Below are 19,295 nucleotides of genomic sequence, written 5' to 3' on the forward strand. Positions count from 1 at the left end.
AAATCATCACTGATATTTTAAGAGGAGTCAAGTGGAGCACCCACGGAATTTTTCAGTAAAGCTGTAAAAACTGCCCACGCTCCTCACATCATCCTTTTTTGTACCGTTTAAAAACAGGATTGCAATTTATTTTACGATACTTCTGGCAGTTTCAGGATTCATCAGACTGCTAAAACGGGGGAAAAGCGACGGTTAAATCTCCCGCACTCAAAGCGTCTCAGAAAAGGTGAAGCGGATCATCCCTCCTTCATTGTGTCGACTGCAGATTCACTGCAGCCCGGAAATCTTATCGGTCCTCAACGAACACATCACCCCGCGGCCAGGAGTCGGGCGGCGGTGCCACGAGGCAGCCGCCGCTAAGTTCCTGCCCGACGGAGGATCCAATCTCCTGCGGGGTCAGAGTGCATCGGGGGTTTCCGCGGGCCCGGTCCAATGGCACCGCGCTTGGCTGAGTGCAGCCCACGCTGGGCCGGAGGTATAGTGGCGGGTCCGCGGGACGTGAGGTAGGATGAGTACACCACAGGGATCGGAGTGGATTTGCTCTCCTGCCAGCGTCCTTTTTGGTGGCGGGGAGTGGACTTATTGTGCCGGCTCAATACATTATAAGCAACACAGACAAAAGGAGGGACAGCAAATAGAGGCTGAGGATGGTGCTTAGTGATGTCGTCCAACAAGGCCACCTTTATTCATTCAGCCGCTTATTGAAAAAGCTCTCTCCGTGGAGATAGCCAAACACTAAGCTCGAATAGAAAAAGAAGAAGAAAAAAAAACGAAGGCCACGAGGCGGAAAAATGGATCACTTAAGATATATATTTTGCTTCATGTTTACTTAACGCAACTTGTCTCTGCACTTAATTTGAAAATAGCTTGATAACCCCATTCATTTTGAAGATGTCTGAAAATGTATGTAAGTGAATTTCTTTTAAACAGATGAATTGCAGATATGACATCAGGACGGCAGTCGCCGTTTACATCTTCCGCCGCAAACTAAAGGCACCTCTTCAGACTTTACCTCGACTAAAAAAGATTGTAGCCCTTAAATTGTAATGGCTCTTATCTATAACAAGTTTGAGGAAATTGCACTTTCTTGTTCATTGTCTGTATCTCTATGGTTGAAATCCTCGTATTGTTAGTCACTTTGGATAAAAGTGTCAGTTAAATGAAATGTAATGTAATGTAGATATGAAATGCTATTTCTGAGAGGATATCATCCTACTCACCTCTTAAGCCTGGTTGATTTGTTCACGTTTATTATTCTGACCAGAAACCAGGTCATTGTTTTAATGCTTTGACAACATAAAAAAGCATCCCGTTATTGCTGAGGTATCAGTTGTAGCTTTTTTGGAACTAAAAAAAGAAAAGGGTCACAGGAAGGTTTTAAAATGTTCTCTTTGAAGAGAAGAGTTTGCAGTTGTTGCTCTATGAGGCCACAGAGCTGTGCAGCAGCAATATAGCAGCATCAGAAGTTTAAAAAAAAACAACTCGGCTGTTATCATTTATTGAGAAGCGTCTGACTTACTCTACCTTTTGTCTTCAGAGTTACGTCAGTTTGGTGAGTTAGCAGCGAAGCTGAGATATGCCGTCCCTCCCTCCTCTGTCACATAGAGTGGTACGATCAGACTCTGCTTCGGCGCAATCAGCCACTTCAACTTTGGATCCATATCAGCTGATCTAAAAATAGCATCTATTTAATAGTAACAATTCAAAAAGTAACCTGCAAGAAGACATCACCAATTATGGGGTCAGAAAAAAGGAGAAGGTATGTCCACAATATTTTTGCATTGTCCAAAAAAAATCACACAGCACAATATATTGTACTTTAAATGACAAAAAACTTGGATTAGAATTAGGAATATAAGCCTATTTCTTTTTTACCTACAATGGCCACATGTGCTGAAAGAATCAAACGGACCGGAGAAAAATAAATTAAGATGCTTATCAATCGTACATTTTGTTCACGACCTGGTTCTCTGCACTGTGTCCATTGAAATGTTTTAGTCAGAGAGGGCCTTGGTTTGTTTTTAATAATCTTTGGTTTTCCCAAACAAGTACTAATTAAGTCCCTAATTCAACTTTAAAGTAAACTCTTTTCAAATCATGCTAATTTTCCATAAATCTATTTCATATTCAGGGACCTTGAATTCCACTGGAGTCCTATCTAAGCAGTATAGTTACTATACTATATGGCACAAAGCCCAATCTAGGAATTTATCATTAACGTGCGAAGACTGATGGTATGTATGCTTTTAAAATTAATGACCGAAGCACTCTGACTTTTAGTCCATCTAAAATTTTCATTAAATTTCATTATTCAGCTGTCTCTGTGGCCCTGAATTAATAAACCCCAGGTATCACACTATGAATTCATATTAGATGGTTAGAGCCAGGTATGTGGGGATTTTTTTCCTCTACAATATCCAAAAAACATATATTTGAAACACCTTCTTTAACGCGCAACTTTGGTCATTGCTTTGAAAATAGATTGTGAGGACGAGGAAAGGCAGCTTCGTCGAACACACACACACTGACACACACTCACACATGTTCAGGTGTTATTTTTAAATATGCTCAAATATATCCTTATAACACGTATTACTCAATTGGCTGGGAAACATCTCTTTTCACTGACATGATAAACATTTTCCTTCAATAGCAGAAAACCTGTAATTTTTTTTGGTGGCTACCAGCAAGCACTTATTTCCTTTTATACCTGATTTCATTGTGTATTTTTCTCGAGTACTCAGATAAGGTAGAAATGGAGGCGAGAAGAAAGAACAGTTAGGGTCGACGCTTCCTTTAACCAACACAGCTTATGCAGGAGACACATTGATAGAGATCTAACCTGTGCCGAATCATTTCTGGCAGACATCTGGGGCCCAATTTGGGAAGAAGGCGACCTTCTGTTTACCGCTTCTTCTTTTTTTAAACTTAAGACATCCGTATCATTACGGAGTTTGTTCCAGCGTAGCTTTTCATTTTGTTAAGCATTGTGCCAAGAAAGCTGCCAAAATTCTAAGAGCATATCTTTTCTCCACGATTGCAATTCTCCACACGCAACCCCCCCCCCCCTCCAGCAGATTCCTGCTGTGCTTAGGGTTCATTTGTTTGTTTACCAAAAGTGTTAAAGCTACCTTTAGGCTTTATACGGAGCTAAACCTGGAAGGCGAACAGCTGTTAATAGCGTGGTCTTGACCGGTTTTTTTTTTCCTTCGACAAACTCGTCAAGATAAGATTTGAAGGAAAGCGGCGCGTCCTTCTTCCTCTGAACCCTCCTCCTTAAGACACGCAGCGGAGATGGATGTGAAGTGTGCAACAGCCTACAATGCAACAATGTTCTCAACGGTATTCTTCTGAGAGGGTTCTGTTTCTGTGAGGAGGACGAGGAGGATGAGGACGAATGGAGGAGCAGGTTCAGGTTTGGTTCTGGGTAGTCACTTCTCAGGCCTGGTGAGAGGTACACTAAATGTTAACACTTTATTAGAGAAAAGTCAATTATTTTATCTTCTCTATCTGGAAGTAGAGCATTTCTGTAGTCCCGTCCATTTTAAAATGGCCAGATCTATATTTCCTCCCGTGTGTTTTTTCAGTTTTGCTTTCACTTTTGTTTTAATAAAGAAAATAATAAATGAATGATGAGTGTATTGGCAACTGGCTTTTATTTTGTACTTCCATCTGAATATACGTATAAACCGGAAAGCTAATCCCACAGAGCAAATCACTTACGTTAAGCTATGGGCAGGGGTCAACTAAAATGAAAAGAGGTCCAGTTAGAGAAATGTCTAGAAACAAAAGTCCGGAAGATCATAATGTGACTACTTTGTGTGATTAAATAGAGGGATAGAGTTGTATCAACATTTGCATGTAATTAATACACGACAAATAAAATGAATTTAAAAACTCTTTGACAATATTTATTGTCACGCAAGAAAGAACTGAACATGTATGTGTGACTGCAAACATAAACAATGTTCTCTCAATTAACTAAATAAAAGTAGGGCTGTATTTAAAAATAGATTCTGCATGTTCAAATAAAGTGCTTCAATTGAGAAAAAGAAATAACGGGAAGAAAAGCGTGAATTTCCCCTTTTCTGCTTCACATTTGGACTTGACAGTCTCAGCAAATTATAAATAATACATCCAAACACATTTTAACAATTGAACAGTTAAATAGAATATATATCCACTCTCCCACTTTTTTGGTAAGTGGGAGAATTTTTCCTGTCAGGATTTTAAACCTGTCCCTGAATGCATCAGGCCGTTCTCCTCCTCATGTGGAGGAGCTCATTGCGCCTCATGATGCCGCTTCAACGGGTTCTGAGCATATGAGACACTGGTTTAGTGCTGCAGTGGGAAGTACGAACAGAAACCAGTCCGTCCATTGTGGATTAAATGCTTTCGCTGTCCATTTGTTCCTCATTTTTCTTTTTAGTTGTCATTTGCCACTATACTTCTCTTGTCTCTCTGCAGTATGGAGACGATATCATCTGGAATGCAAAGATTGCTCAAGTGGTATCACGTAGGATGGTTTAACTCAGTCAGTGCTTTAAGCCACTACTGTAAAGACTGCTCAGTTGACAAGTGCGTTTATGGCATATTTTTGTGTAGTCTTGCTTTCTCAAAGTACCATTTTGTCTTTAAAGAGAAGTGAGCTTATCAACCTCTGTCCCTTGTCTTCTTGGTCCATAGGCTAACGGGGCGAGGCCACGTTATGCTAGCTAGCAAAACGCAGCCAAATCTCTGGCTAAGTGCGGAATGGTCCTGTAGCATTGTGGGTAATGCGGGCATCAGGTTTCAACAAAGAGGAAGGAAGTGTGGAATAAAAAAGACATAAATAACTGGCTGCTCACCATTGATATTTTATCCAAAACCCTCAATCACGAATCCGACAATGTGGAGTGCAACGTTAATTCAGCAAAGAGCTCTTTTAATTTGAACTGTGACTTTGCTGAACTTTTAGGCGAAGCCCTTGTTTAAATCTCCAGAAACCCCACCGCCTACGAATGGTGCGGCAGATGAAATAGAAAAATAGATTTTCAAAGCTGCTTGGAAGATAATGATTCAATTGTTCGGTATGTTCTTTTGCAATAAAGGAACGGCTGAAACCGGAACACAGTGGACTTTATGTGCCACAATGAGTATTAAATAATCTGGGAGGTAAAGAAATGAATATCAAAATCCTCTTGATGAGGCTCATGTATGTTACAGAGATTGGGACGACTATAAAGACGGCACTGACAAATGGGACTAATTGTCATGTGACCTCAAATTGGGGTCATGAAAGTGTCTAAATAATGGCAGCTAATTTGCCTTGTATTGTGCTTTCTTGATGGGCTTAAATTGAATGAGTCAGGATCCTTTCTGGCGTAATGTGAAAGCTGGGGCACCGGTTCACACCATAGACATCCAAGGTCGAGCTACTCCAAATGAAGGGGTGACGGGGGGGGGGGGAGTGAAGAGATTTAAAGTAAGGCAGCTGAGTCAATGGAGGGCCGGGGTGCCGATTTGGCACCATATTCATGTAACCTTGAATTACTGTTTAGTTCTTTTTCCAGCATTAAGAGCTTTTCAAACTACCCCGTCTCAAAAATACATCTTTTTTCTGTCACCCACATTAATGCTACAATCTATCCAAAAAAAACTGCAGTCAAAAATGATTCATTGTAATCCTCCATTTGAGGACCCTAATGCCTCTAATTGGGCTTTTATGACTTACAAACTGTATCTTCCTCTTTCTCTTTTTTTTCCCCCTCTGGCGTTTGTTTTTCTTCCATCCCGCCACGCTGCGGAGTGACATTGAGCCTCTCCCTGTCGGGGTGCTCTCTTGTCTCACTCCAGTGCACATTTTCGCTGTCCCCTTTCCTCCTCCCCTAGACAATGAGCTTTTGACTGAATACATTATCTGAGCTGTTGTTCTGTTTGTTGTTGTTTTAGCATCCAAGAAAAAGAGAGATGAATTATTAATGATGACAGACAGAAAACAAAGAGGAGAATAAAAAAACATACTAGTATTTTTTAGGACTGCTGCTGAGTGCTGCCGCTCAGTCAAGATGGCATTTGTTGTTTGGATGAGATACAAATGAAATACTTACTGGATCCTACTGATATCACGTGAATCATTATTTTTGCCAATACTTGTACATATGGGCTGCAGCTTTGGGAAACAAAACAGATGTTTGGGAAGTGGTTGACTTTATATAAGTGCCCTGTTGTCATTGTGTAATTATTGTCGGTTTATCTTGTTTAAATTGTGTAATTACAGGCTGCAAAGCTTGTTGTTTTTTGTGTCACTATAGTCAGCACACCTTATCTTTTTGTGTCAATTAATCATTGCTCTTATTGTGTAAATATATCCTGCACATTGTTCTTATTTTGTAATCACAGCCTGAACAGATTGTTCTCATTGTGTAATTACAGCCTGCACGCATTGTTCTTATTCTGTAATTACAGCCTGCCCACATTGTTTTTATTCTGTAATTACAGCCTGCCCACATTGTTTTTATTGTGGAATTACAGCCTGCCCACATTGTTTTTATTGTGGAACTACAGCCTGCACACATTGTTTTTATTGTGGAACTACAGCCTGCCCACATTGTTTTTATTCTGTAATTACAGCCTGCACACATTGTTTTTATTGTGGAACTACAGCCTGCACACATTGTTTTTATTGTGGAACTACAGCCTGCACACATTGTTTTTATTGTGGAACTACAGCCTGCACACATTGTTTTTATTGTGGAACTACAGCCTGCACACATTGTTTTTATTGTGGAACTACAGCCTGCACACATTGTTCCTATTGTGTGAATACGGCAAAAACTTTGCTCTCATTGTGTAATTACAGCCAGAAAACTTTGTTCTTTGTGTAATTATAACCCACACAACACAATGCTTTTGTGTAATTACAACCATGACACCTTTTTGTTGTAATTACTTGGTTATTTGATTCACCTCCGGATCCATCTTTGATGCACCCTTATGAGCTTTAGCTGGGCTGGAATAACATTGTATTTTCTTTTTACCTCCAAATTGCAATCAAGTTTAATCAGCTTGTATTTTGAGTTCTATACTGTTAGTATTAGCTATTATGAGCATATTGAAAAGCTGGTGTGGGTTGTCCATTTACTTACCTTTTTTATTGGTTTTTAAAAATTATAACTACATGGCATTTACATTATACATGATTCATAACTATAAAGAACAGCACCTCCATCCAAAGTATCAGCGGAAACTATGTGCTTGGGCCTATGTAGTTTAGTATGAATCCTCCCTTAATTATAATTCTGATATTCTTTAATAATATAAAATGAGGGAAGAATGGGAATAAGAATGTATATTTATAAACACAAGCTGTTTGGATTATTTAAAACCGGGAACAATTTGAACAATCTTTGTCACGGAGATCATATCCCAATACCAGCATCCAAGCGGGACGCATTTGTCAGGCCCATCTCATTGTCACTGGTCTGAAGCAGGGATCACTGTGCCCCCTCTCGGTAACAGATGAGCACTGCACCGTCATGTCCAGTCATCACGAGTTCTCAGTGAGATTAAGGCCGCGATCACGAGAGCGATTACAGTTGAGTCGAAGACCTACACGATGGTGCCAGGGATCAACAGGAGGGGGGACAAAACATTGCTTTTGCATTAAAGTGCTAATTTCTGTCAATCTGCGTAATCGGAGGGCGGGAGGGTCTGTTTTGATCAAAGCGACCCCCCCCCCCCCCCACCCCGAAACCCCCCTTCTCGGTGACAAATTTAACCGCAGCGATTGTGTCAGTTTGTAGGGAGATGTCGGCCATTCATCACCGCGAGAGCTACCCCCCCCCCCTCCCCCCCATACACACACATACACACACACCTCTCTCAGGGCATGAATGAAGAAAGATGACACAGAGACGGGCCACGTCCACCGGCGGGGGGGGGGGGGGGGGGGGCTGCCCGCTCCTCCTCCAGCCATCAAACGCCACCCCGCGCGCTCTGTCCCCCCGCGCGCGCTCTGTCCCCCGCGCGCGCTCTGTCCCCCGCGCTCTCTGTCCCCGCGCCTGGACGTTCGGCGTCGTGACTTCGTCCAAGAGCGCTGAAGGAAACCCGTCTGATTTAAAGGGCTCCGGCTGCAGCGCAGAGCCTTGAAACGGGATTGATTTAACACGGCGCGCAGTTCAGTCCCGGACATCTATTTCATTTGATGTTTTTCCTTTCTTATCTGTATTTATAGCGCCTCCTTAAGCCCTTTTCCCTCAACCATGGGAGAAAGGAGGGGGGAAAAAAAGGCCTGCCTGTTTGGAGTTTACAGGATCAAAGAAGAGGTAAATATCATTTCCATAACATTTGAACCAGTTAACCAGCAGCACAATGCAGATAAACACCACTGTAAGCGCCTGACAGCGCCAATGAGGCCGCAACTCTGTGATTTGCCGCTCCGCCAAAGAGGAGGGAAGCGAGCGCAAACACGGTGGGTGGGTGTGTGTGTCTGTGTGTGTGGGTGGGGGGGTTGGGGGGGGGCACACTCCCTTCGAGTGGTGGTGATGATGTTCCAGGCAACCGTTGCCTCACTTTTAGGGCGGGAGGCAGGGAGGGAGGGAGGGCCCGATGGATGCCATCCCCAAGGTGAGTGGAAAAGAATAGCTGCAACACACTGCCTGGGGGGGGGGGGGGGCAGGGGGGGTGCAGAGAGAGAGGGGGGGGGGGTGGGCTGCATTGCTTTGGGTGATTCATCTATTGATTCTCTTCTACCCGAGCATGGAGGTGCACATGTAAACACACATATATTAGCGGCCCTCGCAGCGCACATGTGCGCCCACCCCCCCTCCCCCCTCGCCCTCTCTGCTTCAACCGCCCCATCCCGACTCTCCAGCAGCTCGTGGGCATCTCCACGCCGGAAGGCAATCTGACGGGCCGGCTAACTGCAGATGAATAAGGAGATGAGGCGATGAATAAATAATGAATGTGTTTTAGTGCTGTTTTGTGTGTGGCACCGATATATAGTATTATTGATTGGGGGGGGGGTGTCTTCACTACAGTCATCATGTTATTCTGGTGCAACACAACATGCATTAGAGTAATTAGAGTAAGAAGAGCACCAACAACATAACTTCTGGTGGCGGCATCAATCAGTGGCACCAAATGACGGCATATTGACACACCATATCCCTCTGTTTTTACCTTGTGTTCGTCTTCAATGCACTCAGGATGCTTGAGAAACGAGTCCCATTTAAGAGCCTGGTGCAACAGATGAATTCAAACCGATGCTTTTCCTTTTCCTCTTCTGTTGGAGTTTGACCTTGACCGTTGGAGCTGAACAATAAAAGCGTGGCTCAAAAACAATAAAAAGCATTTCAAACGCTTGCATCACTTATATTCTCACATATGGTGCTTAATTAACTCCTTTTAGAAATGTTTCTTTCGTGGGGATTGTCAACTCCACAACCTATGTCTCTGGACGTACTTTGTATGGATATAAATTGATAATCACGATGCATCGAAATAATGTTCCCCCTTTGATTGTATTTAAGTACATAAGCTGTCAAATGCTACTTCTTTAACAACAATTGTTACATTTATGATGGAGCTACTCATTCATTTGATGTCTTTATTTAATCCCTTTATTACATTTTGAGGTTGTAGGACGGGCAGAGGTGGGACCAAACCAAATACTTGCTGTCCATAAGCACATGTATCTACGCAGCACACGGGCTGGGGGGGCAGCATGTTTAAACGCCGCGGCCTCCTCCTCTGCTACCCTGAACCCTGACGTGTCCTTCAGGAATCTCTCTCGCTCCTGAGACAATAAGCTTCCGAAGCCCCTTCTGTGCCGACGTCTTTTTTTTTTTTTTTTTTCTCTCTTCAAGAAAAAAAAGAAGAAAAAAAAAAAAGGAAAAAGGTTGATCTGCACCGATAGCATCTCGGATTGTAAACGCACATGACAAGAGTAGCATTTCACGTTGCGCCGCATTAAGGGATGCGGCTTGCTTTTTGACTGCGTGAACGCGAGCGCCGCTGCTCCGGGTTGAAATTCAACCTTTCGCTGCTAAACCACGATAATGCCAGAGTTGTCACTTGAAGTGGATATCATCTCCTTGGGCAGGAAAGAAGAGCACCGGCATGTGTTCCTTTTTCCACAGATTTAAAACAAAAACCAAAAAGCGAAGAGAGAAAACGTTAAGACATGGTTCTCTCCCTCTGGGCCGGTAATGGCATTCTCCATGACAACGGCAGTGTGACACGGCTGTGCCCTTGAGGGCCAGGCGTCCCTTCTGTGGGAGGAGGGGAGGATGGGGGTGGGGTGGGGGGGGTGGCGTGGAAACACGACAGGGTCAACGGTCACCTCCCATCATCCCCCAGCAAACCGTCCTCACTCTACCTGGGGGGGGGGGGGGGAGAGGGAGTCTTGAAGCGAGCCCACTCAGTCCAGGCCTGGCAAACGTGGCGCTTTCGCCACGGGCGGTTCTGGCTGGGTCTCTACCTCGCACAGCTCCCAAGGCCAGGGCCGGATCGATACTTGTAGCAGACTTCTTCTTGGCACCAGAGTATAGCTGTGCAGTGTTGCCCCGAGGTGTGTGTGTGTGTGTGTGTGTGTGTTTGTGCACAAAGTGGACGGAGTTTATTCAGGGAGGCGTCGGGATGGTTGGCGTTAAACTGATGCTTCCAACATCAGTTGTTGATGTCGGATGTGCAGGAAATTCTCATGGTCCGGTAAGAAAATAAAAATAAATGTATTTTGGGGAAATAGAAATGGACAGTCTTTAGAATAAGGGAATATTAGAACGTATTAAAAGAGCACATTAGAAAAAAAACAGGGTACTTTTTAAAAGATGTGTCCATCAGAACTCATATGATGAATCTCAGAAATCTCGCATTGTGTGTACATTGTATATTTAGAAACAATGCTCTTCTGCCACCTGGTGGTTGCAAAAGAAAACGATTTTCTGCATCCTTGTCTTAAAGCATACAACTAACTAACACAGAATGGGCCTTTCAGAAGGGAAAATAAGAAAAAAAAAAGAAAGATAAAAAGCTCTTCCTTTAGCGCTGGGTCCGCCCCTTGGCACAACTTCAGTGAAAACTCAAAAAGGAAGTGAAGAAATAAAACAGGAACGCTGTCCCTTCAACAACCCAAGTCCTGTACATATGGCTTGATTGACAACAGAAAATGTTCCAAGCTTTGAGGTTCAAAACGTAAAAACTGGACAACAAGGTGTCTTTCATAAAATTACAAATAATACATAGAAAGTTGCAGTCCTTCTCCATCTCCCCCGCCTCCCCCGAAATGATCCAGCTGGCCTTTTGTCCAAGTTCTCCGGAAGTGGCGTGGTGTCCTCAAAAGACGTGGGAAGAAGCCGCTGAGGCACCTGCAGCGGAGACACACACACACGTATTTACATGACATCTTTCTCACATTAGGCAGGATTTACAAAAGAGCCCCAAGACAGTCAAATGTCCAGAAATAAACTTGTCTTTGTGTTTTCAGTGCCTCTGCGTGTCCACGCCAAGAAAAGTCTAAACAAAACAAGCACATTCCTTTTGTCTGTATGGAACGTCGATGTAATGATGGGAAGTTTCCCCGAGGTGCAAAAACTTTGGTAGAAACTCTTGTGCGTTTGTGTGGGACCCAGCAGGCTATACATTTTTTTTATTTTTCAAATGTTCTCCGTCTCTTGGGAGGCGTTTGTTTCAGTGGTGTCGTATCACATCAGCACGGAGCTCTAGGGTTCGCTTGCACCAACCAGAACCAATGCTCACAATGGGTTACTTTGTGAGTGGCCCACATGTCCGTCACAGTCAGTGTTTGATTCAAAAGTACCGTATTACAAAAGACTCCCGTTAATTTAATGATAAATCTGGTCCAGTTGTTCTATAAGTACTATGAAAGTATCAAAACAGTGGCCATGAGACAAGCCACGCCACTCAAAACCGGCGGGTCAGTGGTGCTCACCGTATTGGTGCGCGGACATGGGCGCTCAGGGGAGCGGACCGCCGGGCTCCGGGGGGTCTAAAGCTTTCCCACCACTCTGGAGACGGCACCTCTGCACAGCCAACGCCACCGCCTGCGCAAAGCGGGATGGGGCCGCACCCTTTGTGCCCGAAGGCTCTGGTGCCGCTGCGTGGCGGCGGTGCGCGCTGAATCCTCGCAAGGGGCCGGAGGAGGTGGGACTCGCTGGCTGAGGAGATGCCAAAGAGGAAGCCGTGGTATCTTCGCCCTCCTCCATGTGCTCATCGAAAAAGATGGGCGGTGGGGGAGGAGGGAAGAGGTCCTGTTCTTCCTTTTCTGGTATCACTTCCTCCTCAGCTTCCGTCTCCTCCATGTCTGCACTTGCAGGCTCTCCACTGGGGCTTTGGCACTCAGCCGGATCTTCCTGAGCCTCACTGGGAAGTTCTCCATCCCTGCAGTCCGGTGGCGCCACCCCAGATTGATCTTCGGGTTCACCCTCTTCCGTTGGCTTTTCGACGATGCCGCCGTCCTCGGGCCGAGGCGAGCCTTGATTCTCCTGGTCGTCTACATCCTGCGCTGGCTGAGGGGGCGGCAGAGTCTCAGGAGACGAGGGTTCTGGACTCTGCAAAGGTGTTTGAGTCTCTGATTCGTCAGGTGATGGTGGATCTCCCCCAGCCTCCGTCGGGTTCCTCTCGGCCTCAGGAGAAGCCTCGCTCTCGGGGTCGTCGCCTCCCCTCATCTGGTTCGGTTCGAGTTCTGGCTCGCGGGCCTTCGCCGTCATCAAGGGAACCACCTTGAACGTGGTCATCCCCTTCCTCTGCGCGGGTGCCTCGTGCTCGGTGGGGAGGTCGGACGTCAGGACAGGCTCGAGTTCTGCCCCGTGGGGCTTGCTATCTGAACACCTGGGGGTCATGAAGGAGGAGACGTTGGAGAACTTTGGGAAGGTGGCGGAGTTCTTCAAACGCAGAGTTGCTTTGGAAACGGACGATGTCAAGACTTTGGCGAGAGCGCAGCGGGCGTCGGACAGATTCATCTCTCGAAAGGAAGGTCGGGTCCCCTCGTGGAGATGAGCAAACATGGGCCGCGAGGAGAACGAGGAGCACTGGGGATGTGGTGATGAGGACGATGGTGAGAGTGACAGGTTCATCGAGTCGGACTCGTCACATTGTCTCAGCTCCTCGGCAGGGTTCAGGGAGCCTTCTGCCCCTGGAGAAACAGGAGAGACAGAATTATTCACATTAAAGGGGCATAATTAAGAGAAATGGATGGAAGTTCTGCAAAGTTAATACCACATGCATCATTTAAATACCCCAAAACTGGGAATATCTGCTTTAAAAAAAAGAGTCAGTGATTCAATTCAGCATTTTTCAGGGAAAAAAAAAAAATCAAATATTAAAGTTGAATTTGTTGTTTCGATTCATTTTTATTGTAATTTAAATACTGATTAAGACGAAGACTAAAACAGCAATATGAAATTGTAAAACGTTACATTTTTCCCAAAAATGTCTAAATGTGTCGTCACAAGAATAAAGGCCAAAGAATCATAACAAAACATAAATACAGACAAACATAAAGAGGTAGAAATAATTTAGCAGAGAAAGAAATTAACATGGAACATAGAAACATAACATATATAATGACATTAATAATATATAGAAAATAATAATGACAAACGTTAAGACAAAAGATGAAAGTCACAGAATTTCTGCCAAAAAATTAAATTAACAACAGATGAGCAGACAAAATAAAAACCGGACAAATAAAAAGCACCAAGAGCCGAGGAAACAGCCACAGACATCCGTAAAAAAGCCACTAAGACGGAGGAGGAAGAAGAGGACGACGCGGGAGGAGGAGGAGGAGGAGGAGGAGGACAAAGAGGAGAAACAGGGACGGTGGGAGGGGGAGAAGGCGGGTGGGGGGAGGAGACGACAGCACCAGCAGCCCCTCAATCAGCCCCTCCAGGTGACAGAGAGTCTGTAAGCAGGAAGGAGAGAGGGCGTCATGAGAGGACGAAAACGTGAAAAAGCCCCCTAGAACATTTTAGTGTCAGTGTGGGAGGAGGACAGGTTCAACAAGGGCATCATCAACTCTTGCCTGGGAGTTGATGTTGTTTTTATTCCACGCCGGGATTTAAACCAACTCAGCGAAAGGAACAAGGGAGTCTGGTGATTACAACACGGAAAGTTGACAGCTAGTTTTTTCTGGTCCCACCAAAGTGTTTCTCACATAATCATGGCTCCTTAATGACCCACGTCCGACCACAGAGCGGTCATTGGCCGCTAAAAGTCGCCAGGAGAACAGGCGCGTGCGTGAGAGAAGCTCAACAGAGGTAGAGAAAATATGAAGAAAAAAAGCATATCAGGCGTACTGATACAAGGGAATAAAGAGCTCAGACAGTACAGGGGTTTATCTTGGAACAGACTGAAGCCGGTGGGCTCCATGAACAAGGCTCTGCGGGTCACTTTAATTGCCCCGAGCCGGGGTTAAATTGTTCCGACTGATAAACGCGGGCCGTTTCTTTGCCGGATTTAACTGCTAAATCATCCTGTTTGATGGTATTCGCTTTGACATTTTAATCTTGATTTAACTTGACCCCGTGAGGCACCGGCTGAAGCCGTGCGGATTTGGCAGATACAAGAATTCAGCCCACTTTAAACCCATTTGATTTCTGCTAGAATACTGTAAAGGGTCAATTGGGATTACCTTACCAGCATATGTCAAATCCTCTGCTATCTCGATACAATCACCACTGCATAGTAAAATAAACAGCTAGCTCACGACTAGGATGGACCCAGCACTGACTTATGTAATGGCACTGACCTTATATCGTATTTATGGAAGTGGGAATTACATTTAGTGATCCATACAAGTCTAATCTATCATCTAAATAGTTTTCTCTCCTATTTATAAAGAAATATATTTTTTAAAGAATCAAGGTAAGTTGTAGTACTCATTTCAGCCACCAGAGGCCGAAGTGCACCACTCCAATATGTTCTGTATAAGAGTTTTCTTCCAGGTTTTTTCATTATGAAACACAAGGTTCAAATATTGTGTTTAACCAAGCTGCCATATGTAAATTAAGATTCACCCGGTCACATTTATATCATGTGGGACTGGCAGAAATGGGCTTTACATCAAGTACTTGATGAAAATTCTGTAGACTAAAACCAATGATCTGCTCAAAGAATTTCAAGTGTAAATAAATCATAAACATTTAGAAAATCAATAACTACTTACTCGATTTTCAGGGCTTCTGTATCTATAACATTAAATACCCACAACAACTATTTTACTCAGCTGACAGCCACAAGATCTCAATCTCATCCAGTAGTTACTCTTTTATTCTAAGAGGTCATCGATCCTCAGCAAAAGGTATTACCTTTGACCTCGGCTTTGGCCTCTGTGTCTGCACAGGGAGGGGGCGGTGCCCTTCTCCTGGTCCTCCTTAAGGTGTCTTCTGCACACATCTACGGAAACACAATTCACTTCAATCAAAACTTAATTTGTGGCAGTCTTAAAAGGAAAAGAAGAAGGAAAAACAAAACTACGTGCACAAAGACCAGGGAGGCGCTCGAAGAAGAACCCACCTGTGACCCTCCGGCGTGGCAGGTGCTGAGGTTGCTCGGGACGCTCTGGGAGGCGCACATGGGCGGCTGAGGGGCTCGTCTCTTCATGGCCGTGTCTGCCGGCAGGTTGTTAGAAGAGGACGCTTCGGTTCGTGCTCGGAGGCCCGGAGAAGCTGGGACGCTCCCTGCCCCCCTCTGCGAAGAGGGGAAACCGCATACGTTAGGCCACAAAAAGAGAGATTAGATTCACTTATTCCCCCACCGAGCCGGCCACGCCTCCGTACCGCTTCGCCGTTTTTCTTCCTTCGTCTGAACAGGCTTAGGAACCCCGTGTGGCCCTTCGGTTTCTTCTCATTCTTTGGCAGGTCTAAATGAGAAAGAAAGAGATCAGTCGCGGGTATATGTGTCGGCGGAACAGCGGTATCAGATCGAAAAACAGTGCACGATCAGGGGACCAAGGCACAGAAGAGAGGGAGGTTCCCTCATTTCAGGCCCACCAACAATCAATATTATGCTTTTCTTTTTCACTTTCGCATTATGTCACCGCATCCTAGGCAACGTTTGCTAACCAAGGGGCTAACGAATCATTTCATGGGTGTTTGTCATACTTCTGTGCGCCAACGTCCTTAGGTGAACCAATAAGTCACACCCTACCTGGTTCAGGTGTGTTGGGTCTGCGCCGGAGCTCAGCATGCTCTTTTCCCGCGGTGTCTTTGGCAAACACCTCCCTCAGCCCGAGGTCATTCAGGCTCTCCGTCAGATCCAGCGGCTCTCCGGACCCAGAGTCCCTCAGTAGGACGGTGGTCTCCACTGGAAGCTCACACTTGTCGCACACGGCTGGCAGCAGCATTTCGAGGGGCACTCTGGGATTCACTCGCACCACGGCCTTGTGGGACTTGTTGTAGTTGATCAACAGACGTACAGACGCCTGCACAGACCGAGAAAGAGAGAGAGAGAGAGAGAGAGAGAGAGAGAGAGAGAGAGAGAGAGAGAGAGATTTGGTTTTCAACCGTGAAATGAACGCGTACTTAAAACAGGCCGAGATCAATATTGATTTTTCTATTGTTTACGGCTCGGATTGCATCCGCGGACTTAATGAGATCGGCTCTGGCTTCGTGGTGGTTACCTCAGGCATGTATGGCCTCTTGATCTTTTCCTCCGTGGCTTTGGGCTTCAGCACGATGGTTTCCGCTTCCAGCAATCCAATGGCAGAGTTGGGTTTGAAGCTGATGTTGTTCTTGTTCCGTGAGAGAACCTCGACGGTGTAGTCGGACGGATTCAGACGGTAGTTTGCACAAAGGGTCACCAGTAAGTCCATTACTGGTTTGCTGTTAAGAAGGAAGGAAAAGAAGAGGAAATAAACCACCATGATCAACCTTTAGATCTATGATATTCATATATTTTTTAATTAGAGCTGGTGAATGTTTATCATGAAATTAGGTCAATCAACCAAATTCTGGATTGTTAGACAATTGCATTGTCTTTAAAAATATGCAAATAAAGTTGCAGGTTTTTTTAAGATCATCTGCTAAGGCTTCTTTGGGATTTGTCTTATGGATGAAAAAGTCAAGCCCTGAAGTACTGGATCTGGGTTCAGATTGTTGATAAAAGAAGCCATGTTGTCATGTGAACTATATACAAAAAAAACGAATAATCCGACAACACAATCTGCCATCTGTGCACACCCCAGAAAAGAAAAATAGCTCAACAATTGGGCCCACCTTCCGTGCACCGTGGCGTTCCTCTCCAGTCCCCCTGGCAGGAGCACAGACAGGAAGTGGTCTCTCTCCAAAGGATTTACCGCCTCATCCATCGCGGCGGAAACTCAAAAAGCCTCCCTCAGATCTGGAGCCGTCCACAATGTCAGGCGAACCTGCTGAAACGGTGAGAGGAATATCAGCAGGCAGCAGGGGAGAAACGCACCTCTCTGCCCTGCGGAGAGCTGCAGGGAAACCACAACGGGGGGGGGGGGGGGGGGTTTCAGGGTAGCACGACTGTGGCAGCCGGTGTGAAATGCCTTACAGCGGCTCTAAAGTGGGGTTTAAATGACCCCAACACCCATGTATGATCCTAAAATGTTAATTAGGAATGCAGATAATAGATATTAATCTGAGTTTTTATGTATTTCGTTGGTCAAGAAACACCAGTGACCAGCGCAAAACATGTTTCCTTTCGTAAAAAACAACAACTTTAGCTTAAAACCTTTAGGACAATACAGCGAGAAAGTACACTTCTGTCAAAATACCCCAAAAAGCTTCCTCGTAAACCGTGAAACGACGCTTCAAATCCGCCGCTGTTTCCACTTGAAATCTCAACTATCGTTGCAAACCGAATCACAACCACGACACCAAACGCGTGCCACTCCGCGGCTGGTGTTTTTTTCTCTCTTAGAACGTCACGGGGGCAACTTGCAGCGTCTCGCTCTCTCCTCACCTTTGACCTCTTTCGCGCTTCGTCACACTTCTTGATTAAAGCCGACGCCCCTCGTGTCTTTATGTGTTTTTCGAGTTATGCGACCCGAGGTGGCAGAGGACGGACTACATTCTATCCCTCACGGAGTTAAATATTGACAAAGCAATATTCACAATTTAACTACTAAGCCTGTGACAGGCTGGTCAAATTCACAGAAGTAGAAGGATAACATGAGTACTACGCAATGCCGTTGTTTACTTATCCCTACTGCTAAATATAAGTATCAAACTGAGCTAAATAAATAAATGATTTCTTCCAAAAGTACACTACACAAATCATAATTGTTTCAGTGGTAGAAAGGTATCACCACTGCTATCTTTCTGATGAACTGAGCCTGCTCTACTCTTTGCTGCTTCATCTATTAGATTACAGTTAAATAAAGTCGTCTTCAGTGACAAACGATGTATCTTAACCCACGCTGCACACTTCCCATGCAATCCCATAGAAGCCTGTTTGTCCTCAGCTATGTTGTTCAAGCAGTAATGCTGAGTTCTAAATAAGCTTACACTCTTTCTCCGGTAAGAGGGATTAGTGCTTTCTTAAAAGGCCTCCACGCCCCCTTACATTTAAAAAAAGACTTCATTGATTGCGAATGTTCCCATAGCCTTTTGCACTTACCTATGTCCACAGAGTATTTCCATTCTCTATTAGCTTTCTCTTCTGTATTATTAAGTGCTAAGAGGAGGGAGGGTTGAGGAAGATAGATTGTTCTCTCATCCCCCCCTCCCTCACTGAGTAATCCCTGTGTAGCAGAGGCAGCTACCACACCTACAGGCCCTGCCCATGTCACGTGACATTACTTTGCATGGCTGTGTTTTTGTACTGTGTGCATGCTGTGTAGGAGGTGGGGGTGGTGAGGGGGGGTTGTTTATCTTCACCGGCATGTGCCTATTAACTGCATCTTTAGCTGATGTTCATGTTGATCCTCTGGGAAATGAAGTAAATCGTTTTGCATTGAGTGGAAGCTGTTGAGGTCCAAAAGTAACTCTGTGGTTTCTTTAAGCAAGTGGTTCCCAACCTGGGGGTCGGAACCTCCACAAGTGGTCACAATATAAAGCTAATGGGTCGTTTTTTCCTAATAATAACTTTTTTCTTGCTGATTGAGCATTTGTCAATGTATTCAAATAAAACGATCCAGGAAGAATGGATCATGTAAGTAGACACGGCTTTGATCCAGGAGGTCCTAAGCTTAAAGATACGTTGGGAACCATTGTAGTAAATATCTCACATTAAAACCTATTGTTAAGACAACAGCATGGTGAAATCTTTAATTGGTACACCTGAAAGGTCTGCCATCAGTGTGTTTAATGTTTAGTGCTAATGTTATA

The 19,295-nt window shown here is 44.8% G+C and overlaps 1 protein-coding gene across 2 annotated transcripts; it reads right to left on the minus strand.

The window, feature by feature from the left end:
* Positions 1–10,378: 10,378 nt before the first annotated feature.
* LOC119227052 (protein cordon-bleu) lies at positions 10,379–17,869 on the minus strand. Of its 2 annotated transcripts, none has more exons than XM_037486778.2 (9): positions 17,741–17,869; positions 17,217–17,368; positions 16,622–16,823; positions 16,150–16,423; positions 15,780–15,862; positions 15,517–15,690; positions 15,309–15,396; positions 11,933–13,135; positions 10,379–11,348 (listed from the first exon to the last, which is right to left on the minus strand). In XM_037486778.2, the coding sequence occupies exons 2-8, from the start codon at positions 17,306–17,308 to the stop codon at positions 11,958–11,960; spliced, it is 2,091 nt and encodes a 696-aa protein (XP_037342675.2). In that variant the 5' UTR covers positions 17,309–17,368; positions 17,741–17,869; the 3' UTR covers positions 10,379–11,348; positions 11,933–11,957. The 2 variants fall into 2 exon arrangements, with proteins under 2 accessions (XP_037342675.2, XP_037341820.2); XM_037485923.2 differs by having other exon boundaries at positions 17,217–17,371.
* Positions 17,870–19,295: the final 1,426 nt, after the last annotated feature.

The sequence above is a fragment of the Pungitius pungitius genome, chromosome 3, assembly GCF_949316345.1.
Source record: "Pungitius pungitius chromosome 3, fPunPun2.1, whole genome shotgun sequence".
Taxonomy (NCBI): domain Eukaryota; kingdom Metazoa; phylum Chordata; class Actinopteri; order Perciformes; family Gasterosteidae; genus Pungitius; species Pungitius pungitius.